An 11,472-nucleotide genomic window follows, 5' to 3' on the forward strand; every position below is an offset into this window, starting at 1 on the left:
GTGAAATCCATAAAGTAATAAACTTTTCTCATTACAAACAATAACAGAAGATGGAAATCATTTAAAAAACGTTTTAGCTATCTCTGATTGTTTGATTGCTGACGTTTGCTCAAAACACCATTCAACTGACAGCCTTTGTTGTGTTTTGATTGCAAACTTGTAGCAAGTAGTGAACAAACTTCGTAAGTAGGTTCATTTTTACTGTACTGACATTACAGAAGTCTCTCGTTAGCCTCTTGTAGGCTACGTGTCGCAAAGTGACGCATGCGCAACTCCCACCTTCACTCTGACTTACATCAGGGAGTGACATCATCTTAAACTTAATCAGCCATTGTGGTTGGTACATGTTCCCTGCATATTTTAAATGTTTCTGAGCATCAACACACCTGTCTGAAATGATTGGCTCATTAGTTTGTGTCCTAGATTAACATGCCTCTGTGTACTCTGGTATTATGCTTTGAGGATTGGAAACATAGGTTTCTTAGAGGAGATGTAGCTCAACCAGCTGGTTGATACTGGTTTTCAGAGCGAGAGGTTAGGAGTTCAAATTGTCTACGCACCACTCACCGACCCATAGGCCTGTTCATTGGACATACAATGAGCTGAGATGGAGATGAGATATGATTTTTCTCATGTCCATCCAAAATGCTCGGCCCAGACCATTGCTATGATTTACTTTTATGATTAGTTTTTTTTGCAAAGCCCTTTCCTTTATTTTGTTTCTTTTTTAGGCCTTTATTTTCGATAGGACAGCTTAGACTTGAAAGGGAGAGAGATGAGGAATGACATTTAGCAAAGAGCAACAAGTTGGCCTCTGTATATGGGCACACGCTACCAGTTGAGCTACCCAGGTGCCCTGAAAAGTGTTTTTACTTAGTTTTAAAGGTGCTATAAATTACAATAATAATAATAATTAATATTATTATTATCATCATCTTTATCATCATCATCGTAAGTATTATAAAAAAATACTATGATAGTACCTGATATGTTAGTTCGTTTGCAACAAAACACCCGCTTGATAGCATCAATATCTGGCCAGTCCTTTTTGGAATTAGACAGTCTCTTCAGTTGCAGCTCAACAAACCTAGGAAAAAAGAGCAAATAGTAAATTTTGAGATGCTATAATTTATTTATAATTTATACTGTTTATTGATCCCCAGTGGGGAAATTACAATTTACACTCTGTTTGTTAGTAATCACTACACACAGGTCTGAAATACACACACATGCTTAGGACCTACACATGCACAAATGGAGAGATGGGGCTGCCAGCTGGACCAGCGCCCTGAGCGTTTGGGGGGGGGGGGTGCCTTGCTCAAGAGCACCTGGCAGTGCCCAGGAGGTAAAGTGCCATCTCTCCAGCTACCAATCCACACTTTGTACTTTGGTCCATACAGGGACTTGAACCAGACAAACCCAACTCCCTACAGACTGAGCTACTGCCACCCCCCCATATAAAGCAGATAGATGGAGAGAGAACATAATTCAGGACTTTACTCTTTCGCTAGAGTGGAGACAAGCTCTATGTCCTTGGTGACGGAGAAACGGTCCTTAGAAGGCAGAGAAAAAAAACACTCTGCCTTCATGCAGTGGGGGATTCCCTCTGCATACATTTCCCAGCTGGAAAAAAGAGAGACGAGCAGGTGATGAACTTTGGACAGTCTACATTCCAGTGTGTGCAATTTTAATTTAGAGTATAAGCATAATATACTTTACACATATTCAATGTTAAGATTTTGCAACATATGTTGTACTATAATACATTTTACTAAACTTTGGCAGGTGTAACAATGTCACATGGGGGCTACTGTATCATATATGATTAATTTGTTCAACAAAAGGTGGAGGAGGTTTAAATGCATATAGTTTTGAGGTGCATAAAATTGAAATGTGTTTAAGCTCTGAGCGCTCACATGTAGTCTTTGTGTTGCTGAATCAGATCCTGCTCCCTGCTGTCCATGCCAATAGGATGGCTGTCTTCAAAGACTGTCAGAGCTTGAAGAAAGAATGAAAACAAGGGTTAAAATTATTGATGTACAGTATATAGTATACTATATAGTATGGTCAGTAAACAGCCGGATATTGGACACTTCTGTAAAGTTGGATAGATATTCACAGATGATCTGAATATTAAAATGCTTTTTTTTAAAGGTAAGTGTTGTAGTACAACCAGCAGAAGACAGGTTATGTCTGAAGTAAGTTTGGAGACACTACAGTATGTAATAATTAAAATTTTCAATATTTTTGCAATAAATATTCCACCAAATTATTCAGTGTAATCTTACCAGCAGTAGACCAGTTTTTGACATCCTTTTAGAAACATAACTAGTTATTAATTATATTTGGTGTGTCTTTCTTTGTTATTTGTTGACCAATTGACCAAATTGACCAATGTTATTTGTTCAGGGCGGAGGACAACTCATTTTGTTGGAAATGAGTTTGTAGCTCGTTGTCTACTTTACTACCATAAGAAAACAGTGTTGTTTGTGATTTAATAACATTTCTCTGAAGAGTAATTGATCCCGGAAAATTGGATCTGTGAACACCATTCCCAGTGTGTCACACAAGCTAACTTCAGCATACCTGTTCCCTCTCTGAAACGGTGCACCTTGCTGTTATTGATCCAGCAATAGATGGGGAAATTGTAGGTGTCATCCTCAGGAGATTTCACTTCAATCTTGGCAGGAAACCAAAGGTTTTTAAAAAGGAGGCGCGGTTTGTCCAGCTCTATTAGGACCAGCTTTCCAATGGACACAGGGCAGGACACAGTAAAACTAGATGCCTAAAGTAATGATAGAAATGGTTTAAAATCAAGTTAAAGGGTATTTAGAACTGAGCTGTATCATCCCACATTAGCTTCTATAAATTGAGAATGTGCTTTTCATATACGGAAGAGGATTAGGGCCAAAGTTAAAAATGTATTTGAATTCTGAGTTTAAAGTCAGCTAAGTTTAATGTCAGAAGTCTGACTTTTCTCAGATTCTGTGTAAAAAAAAAAGTCAGAATTCTGACTCTACACTAAGAACTCAAATACAGTTTTCACATGCAGCCTTAATCCTCTTCCGTACTTATAGGAAAAGTTAAGGCAGCGTGTTAGACATTTAGAGGCCTATTACTCACTGTTCCTCCTGTGATATATGATAAAGTCCTGCGTCTGCTCTCCCCATCTGTTCCCACAAGCTTAATGCCGGCTCTGTTAAAAGTGCCGGCGTTGGCGAGATTGCCAATTGAAACGGTCACTTTATAATTCACCATTTTCACTCTGGAAAGCAAAACAATTCTGATGGGTCATCATAACCTTTCACAGTACTGATAAGCCACTGTCACTAGATGAACCTTAAACAAACTACTTTAAATACTGGCATTGCAATTACCCTGGCATTATAACAATTGATATAAAACTTGTATTTAATAAAGCATCTCTCTTACCTGTTCATGAGACCAAGAAGTTCCTTTCAAGGACTTTCCTCTTGCTAAAAATAATCACCACTGATTCTCTTTTTATACATACAGTTTTGTGGGAGTGTATGGTCAGCTATCCAACCGGCGATGGAATAGACACACATTAAGTTTCTGCTGCTGTAAAATCACACGAAGCATGAGATAATCATTAAACATAAACCAGCTATTTCCTCCTGTGAGGTAAATTTTCCAACTATTATTATTACGCTTACTCATTATGGTCTTGCTTTTACTTTATGTAACTTATTCACAAGATGTGTATTGGGTAAATTGTTAGGTATGTGTCCTCATAACTGGCAAATAAAGCTGATTCTGATAAATGCAAATTTAACTCGTGACAGAGTTTAAGCCTGAAGGAGAGTAGGGATGTTGGTGTCCTCCCCCAGGAAATGATGAAAGTCAAATACTTAATTTCCTGCATTCTGATAGATTTTTATGCACCAGTTTATGGTGAAAACATCTTTATTTATGTGAGGTAAAATACAGATGAATTCAAAATATAATTCAGTAAGGGGGCTTTTACATCAGGGACCCGGGCCCGTATGCGAGTGCACTTGACCCCAAGTCTGGTTTATTTTATTAGTGTCAACAGGATTCGTGCCCAAGTCAACTTAAAAAGGTGTCTTGCGTACATTTCATGTGTACCGTACCCCTATTTGGTTCGCATCAGAAATGAAAACCAACTGTATCATAGAAGTGGACTGCTATTTACTACAATACTTTTTTAACTGGTTATAGAACTGTAACAAATAAATACTGATGGCTCTATGTCAGATGGCAGCGCAGCCTGCCAGGACATATTTAGATCAACTTTGCTTCTGCCACCATTGACATGCAGTCAGAGCTTCAGCAGGAGGCTGAAGACAGCGGCTACTCCTCCGGCCAGGAACAGCGCTTCACCTTGCTAAATCCCTTTTCTCTTTTTTGACAGGGAAAACAGAAACATGAAACTAGCTTCACAGATTAAGTACTCTAGCCTTGGTCTCCCACCGTACCTGCTCAGGTTGAATGTGTGTGCAGTTTGGGCATGGTTATGCTTTATGGAAAACCTACTGATTAGAAAGTTTACACCACTCTTTCCTTTTGTTTTATAGAGCCAAACCAACCAGTCAGATATTACAGTAGTAAAACACATAATTTCCATGTAGCCTAGCATTTTACATGATTGGTTTAACGACGGGGAAAAAAATATATTTTTTAAATTAAATCTAGGCATGGTGTATGCACACCATGCCATGTATTCTTTTTGGGTCTTTTGTTTGTGGAAGTAGGCCTATAACCTCTTTAAATGTGCATGTGTTTAAGGTATGATGGAATCACATAACTATTTTTTTATTGGTGCAATGCCACCTGGGTGCGTGTGTGTGTGTGTGTGTCTGTGTGTGTGTGTGTGTATTTGTGTATTTGTGTGTGTGTGTGTGTGTGTTTTTCTAAAGCAACTTCCTCATAGTTCTGCCACTTTTCTGTTGCAGGGTTTCCAAAGAAAGTAAACATGGAGAGACAAAGTGTACACCGTAAAAAATGTGACCATTGGTTACTTAAAAAAATTATGGCAACAAAGTGACACGTAAATATAATTGAATAAGTTTTAATTTCTACAATTTTGATTAAAAAGTTTGAAAAATAACTAAATTTAATTAAAAAAAATTGAGTACATGAGTACAAAAGCAAAACTTAATGTGTTGGATTTAGTAATCATGCAAATGAAAATTATATGCCAAATATTTTTCAGTAAATCCAATTAGTTTCAAGAAAAATTAATTTAGGTTTATTAAGTATCTGAGCAAAAGTCATTTAGATTTACTAAATATATTGAAGAAATTGCTTTAGATTTACTAAATATATTGAAGAATTGCTTTAGATTTACTAATATCTGGTAAAAATAAGCTGTATCACTAATAAAAAATAAATTACTTAACTAATATTTACCACATGGTTGCCTAATTCAACACATTCCACTACGTCGTTTCTTTTTATCCTTACCTAAATTAATTGTTTAAATTTAAGTTTTAATTGGTTTAAATTGGCTTTAAATCTATTCAATTATATTGAATGTCACTTGGTTGCCATAATTCTTCTATGTTAATATACTCAATATCAGCCTTCTTGGTGCCTTAGGTACTTAATTGGTTATAATCATGATGCTAATAAGAACGCAGGTAACCATTGTCAATTTCTTTCAAAACAGGTTTATCTACAATTTTGTTTAGTGCAAGGATGCCAAAATCCAACAATAAAACACGGAGAGAGGCTATAAAAGGCAGAAACCTGTATGTGTGTACAGTAGGACACAATTATGGCATTGGAATTCTGTTAATAAGGGTTAAATCTTCTGGGTTTCATTTCTGCTACATCAATTATCCACAGTGTTTTTTTTATGTGATTAAGGTTAAGTCTTGTTAGTGCATTTCAATTAATCTTACATTTTCTTTGATGTGGCAATTGAAATTGTCAGGCCGTTACTTTTCTAACAGCTAAAAGTATAATTATATCACATGGAGTCTGGATAAGGTCATAATTCCCTTAGCCTTACTGCTTTCTTTTGCTAAAATATGACACTTAAACAATCACAACAATTTCTTCAAATTCCTCAATTAACACAAGTCAAATTTGCATCCCTGGTGTACACAGAGGCATCACAATGTACAGTAACAGCGGCCTATGGCAAAAATATATAACACAATAAAACACAATGCCAGTCCCGTAAATATATGGCTGGTTTGATATTCTAAAATTTTGCACTGAAAACATATTTTTAGTTACTTAACAGTGGAAAAAGAAAATGTCCAAACTTTCATCAAGTGGAAGCAAGTATAAAAACAATCAGGGCAGAGTACACAATTTTTATGGTGCTTCATGTTAATTTGGTCACTTTTATGAAATAAAGTAATCTTCAAATTCAAAAGATCTCCTTAAGAAACTTTTGCAGTTCCTCCACATGTGGGGAACCACGTGACAGTTTTGACAGGGACCTAACTGTTCCCTTTCATTCTGCCAGGGTCCCTTTTCTTAAGCTAGTAGCTTATTCTTGAGGCTGTTCACTTTTGGTGACAACTTTAAACAATCCAGCTCAAGGAGGAGTTTCTGGAAGACTTCAAGCATGTACCTGAGCTCCTTGGGATAGGCAAGATTCAATGCAAAGCCAATGACAAAAGAGCAGGCCTTCAGTGGAGCAGTGAGAACCAATGCCATCAGGACCCTCTGGCGTAGTAGTCTTGATGTTGTAGATTTTAGATGTTGTCGACACACCGTCTTCATCAGCGTCCTGAACAAGCAAGAACATTGGCTATGTCAGACCGTATCGTTGAAGGAGAAAGTTCTAATTGAACAACTCCCAGATTGTTTTCAAACCTGGGGCTATCATGGCTGTTGCACATGATGCACTTCAGTTACGTAGAAAAATTTGAGATAATGGCAGAATTTTGCAAATCAAATCATTCAATTGCCACAGAAATTAAACTCTTCCCAGACCTTGTCTGTGCACTTTGTGGAACAGAATCAGATATGTCCAAGCACTATTTTGCAAGTCTCAAATATGTGCCATTAGTTAGTTAGAGTGATAATGTATACTCAGTGGTCACTTTAAATTCATGCATTTGTACAATTTAATGCAGTTCAATACAATTGTTCTGCCATAATGTTTCCTTATGATGGCTATAATGTTTAGTGTTTGTTGACATGGTCAGAGGTGTTAATAATACATAAGTTTTAGCGTTGAGCTTATTATTATCATCAGAAGACTAATCGTAGGTTTTACTAATATTCCAACCCCACATGTATGTAAATATGCAGTACAAAGAAGTACAAACACACTTCAGTACAACGCCATCCAGTATAGCAATGCTTTTAGCTATGACCTCAACAATAAACATACAATGTACACCTTTCTGACCATGTCAACAAAAATTATATAAACTTGAATAATTATGTATATAATAAAGTGACTAATGAGTGTACACAACAATTTTTTTAAATGTTAGCTATATTTCATTCTCTTATCTGAGAGAAACACAAGCTAACATTGCCTCCTGTGATTTAAGGAATAAATTCATTATATTCCAGCAGTTTGATTACAAAAATATCTACAAACATAATAATTATTTAGGGTACCTTGAGTAGATGGCCTGCAACCTGGACCCCATGGTTCCACCTTTGGAGTGGAAGATGTTCAGAAGCCTCGGAGTGTTCTATTCTTTTTGTTGTCTTCAGTGGCTCTTTCAAGGACATCTCAGTTTCGTACGCAAACCCTGGAATGGGAACTGCTTTGGCCTTTGCTGACATCGTCTGTAGTATTTCGCCAGGCAGGATAATGGTGTCCTGTGATGAGACGTTCCAGCAGAAACTCTGCAGAAGATGCAGAGTCACAGTCTGTTGACTGTTGATCAAAGGAACGCCCAAACTTTCATCAAGTGGAAGCAGTTAAGGATAATTGGATCAGTATGAAGAATCTTATGGTGTCTTTTTGTTTAATTTGATCACTTGTATGAAGAGTAAGTAATCTTCAAATTCTGAGTCCAAATACTGAAGATTGTAACTCCTCAGAAATTCCAAAGGTCTCCTTACCAACAGTTTGTAGCTCCTCCACAGTGGGTGGGATTCCTGATGGAAGCGCCAACTTCTCAACTCGGTCACTAAGTATACTCTGAGCTTTGCCCCATCTCTGCCTGATTGCAAGAATATGAAAAGAAAGTTCACTAGCAGCAAAAACTTAAAATTACACTAGATTTAACAATAAAATGTAATTAAACCTGGTGTTTGCCACCAGATAAACAGACGCTATTCCAAAGTAGTTAGTCTGGGACTGACCACCACACCATGATAACACCTACCTATATAATGAACTATATCTTCAGTAAGTAGCCTACCAAACTGCATTAAATACCACAGTAGCCTCTGACAAACAGTGACCCTAGGCAGATACACTTACAGGACATTTAGCCTATACCATACAATATGGCAAATCATAAAACTGTGTTTGCAACAGTAATTATTAAAGCTTGAAACACTGAAAGGAAGTTTGGGGTCCCTTACTGGAGCGCTGCCCCCGCGACCCGATACCGATAGCGGTCAAGAGGGATGGAACACTGAACCATGGATATGCAATAAGAATGAAGAGAGAACCTGACAAAAACATTACTAATATCCGGATGATGTCGTTTTTTATTATTGTCTTTAAGCCTACAAGGTTGACCTCACTTCCCCCATATTGGTTGAAAAATTATCGGCAAATAATTTACAAATGATTGATAAATGTACATATCCTTTTTTCGTGTGAATTACGGTCTTTACATTTTTTTTCAGACCCAGGGGGATCCATATCATAATAAAAACAAACACAAAGAAGGGTCATTGCCTAAATTAGTGATTTCCTGGTTTTTTTGGAGACACGTTGTTGACACAATTTTAATATACGGAGAATGACATGCTATTGTGTTAAGTCTGCTGTTGCAAACAGACGGACAAAACCTCTATGGCACCGCAAATCCGGCACCTTGCTCTGATTTACTGACCTCAGACGCAGCTTGACTAAGTTGACTGCATACTCCAGACAGACTGAAAAAGTTTATGCCATCTCCCGTTGGCTCACCATTGTATGTTACAGTGAACTGAGACATGAAACTGCTCGGCTAACATTACTTAACATGGACCACCCTCCAGAGCGCAAGCAAACATGGTACCAGATAGACGTTAGCTAATTTAGCTTGTTAGGGCAGAGGAGGGGTGGAGGCCAGGCCAATGCTAAGAAAATTGGCACAAGTAGATTACGTTACCTTGTATCTTAAAGACCATTATCTTTAACGTTATACTTGGAAAATTCACTTGAAATTGTGATATTTAACCGACTACTTTTTCAGTCATTGCCACGCGTTTATCATTGAGTCAGAATCACTGTAACGTTAGGCTAACATATCTTTATTTTTCCTTTCAACCAGTAAAGTTGGACTGTTGAGTAACATGCAGCAATGCAAAACAATGTTCAACTGGACTGTTACAGCAACTCGTTGTAAAATGCAATAATTGAAGTCTTACCTTTGAGAATGGCAGTCTGAAATGGATGCCGATGTCCATGTGGCTAAAATAGCTGGAGCGGAAGTCTTGGGGATTAAATCCAAAGACCTCCCAATGATTAAATGTATTAATTTTCGGCATCTTTGACTTTCCTGATAAAATAATTAAATCTACTTAAGGATTCACAGGTGATTATTCAAACAGAACTGAGTAAAATGTAATTAGTAATACCTAAAATTTGTTGAATGCAGCTCATGTGATTCCAAACTATGAATAGTCTTTTTTATTATGTATATGTTACTAATGTTTGATTACTAAATATTAATTTACACCAGTCCCAGTTTTTACAGTGTACTCATTTCTCTATCAGTGAAGTTAAATGGGATGTAAGGACATAGATTAACAAATCGTTGAGTTTTTTTGAATTTTGGAAGGCACAACCCCATTTATTATGATTTATATGAATAAATGAATAAAATAGCATTGACCTTTTTCCCACTGGTTGTAGAACAACCGTTCCCATTATCTCTGCTGAGCTAAAACACATAGGCATGATTTACTTTTTGTGTCTTTTGTTTGTGGAAGTTACCTCTTTAAATGTGCATGTGGCACTTGCTCACCTCAATTACACATTTATAATTTTTTTAAATTCCTTAATAAACACCTGTAATAGCTCAGATGTTTTTTAGGAAGATTTCTTCTCATGTTCAAAGCTTTTTGCAAATTTGAAATAAAACTTATCTCATCCATGTTCTCTGAGATTTGCAAAGTTGTAATGAGAATAATTAATCATGTTTTAAATATTACAACAAAAACGTGCATAGAAGAAGGCTAAAAATATCAATGACCATTACAACATGAAAAAATAACAAATATGGTGAAAAAACAACACAAATAAATTAAAATCCATAGATTTAACAGCAAGATGTATAAGGGGATGTAACTTAAACATATTACACAATTTAAATGTTTTTATTTAGTATTTTACCAGTTATGTGAGAGGTCTTAATAGCTGTCTTTAATTGTTACTACCATAAAAACAGAGTCAAAGACATATTGTAGTTTAATACAGAACATACGGACATTAGGTGTGATCTGAAGTGTGGTCTAGACCTACTCTATCTGTGAAATGTCTTGCGATAACTCTTGTTAGGATTTGATGTTATAATGATGATGTTGAATTGAAGCACTCTAGCCGTACAGTAAGTAGTCCTAAATGCCAGCCACGCATATCAGTAAAGTGGAAGCCTGTAATACAATTCAGAATAAAGCCCATATCTTCTTATATTGGTGTTAATCTATTATTGATAAAATATTGATAAAGCGATAGAGCAACGTCAATCCAGAACTCTTTGAGTATATTCACAGAGATTGTGAGACGTACATTCAGTTTTGTTTTACAAAAACAACATACTGGAGAACTGTCTGCTTTAAATGTATGTAAAACTTTATTACAAGAGCAGTATCTATATGTAACATTTTCATATTTCATGTATTTCATTTCATTTGGAATGAGGAATGTGTTAGGGAATTGAGCTATAGCGCATGCCCTCTCACATTTGGATGTATCACATCAGGCTCGTTCGAGATGAACTGCGCCTCGCCTGTAAAGTAGACGACAGCAGGCGGCAGCAGCGGGGGGCGGTGACAAAAAGCTGCGGTGAAGTTAGATAGATAGATATTGATCCCAAAAAAATGGGAAATTACAGTGTTACAGCAGCACACAAAAATGAATACAACAATAACATGAAATAATAAATATAATTAACAAATATAAGAATAAAAATAGAAACTGTAAGAACAAATATTTAAGTATATACAAGATGGGAAAAACACAAACAAAATGTGCGCTTTTGTAAATATAAGTATGCTAAAAAAAAAAAAAAAAATTGTAGAATGACCCAGTCGTGCCGGTTGCCCTTATTGTAGTATTGTGTGTCTCAGAGTCTCTGAAGTTGGACAGTTTCCAGCCGATTCCAGCCGCCTTCAGGCTGGACA

General features: G+C 36.6%; 1 protein-coding gene across 1 annotated transcript in view; it reads right to left on the reverse strand.

Annotated features, from left to right (window-relative positions):
• LOC116701622 (arachidonate 15-lipoxygenase B) overlaps window positions 1–11,472 on the reverse strand; it is a 21,803-nt gene that overhangs the window by 4,624 nt on the left and 5,707 nt on the right. The window contains exons 3-9 of the mRNA XM_032535423.1: window positions 8,029–8,129; window positions 7,576–7,809; window positions 6,572–6,730; window positions 2,587–2,785; window positions 1,917–1,998; window positions 1,501–1,623; window positions 984–1,087 (exon numbers count right to left, since the gene is read on the reverse strand). Of these exons, the coding sequence (XP_032391314.1) occupies window positions 984–1,087; window positions 1,501–1,623; window positions 1,917–1,998; window positions 2,587–2,785; window positions 6,572–6,730; window positions 7,576–7,809; window positions 8,029–8,129 (1,002 nt within the window). The remainder of the gene's footprint in view (window positions 1–983; window positions 1,088–1,500; window positions 1,624–1,916; window positions 1,999–2,586; window positions 2,786–6,571; window positions 6,731–7,575; window positions 7,810–8,028; window positions 8,130–11,472) is intronic.

Source organism: Etheostoma spectabile, chromosome 2 (assembly GCF_008692095.1).
Source record: "Etheostoma spectabile isolate EspeVRDwgs_2016 chromosome 2, UIUC_Espe_1.0, whole genome shotgun sequence".
Lineage (NCBI taxonomy): Eukaryota > Metazoa > Chordata > Actinopteri > Perciformes > Percidae > Etheostoma > Etheostoma spectabile.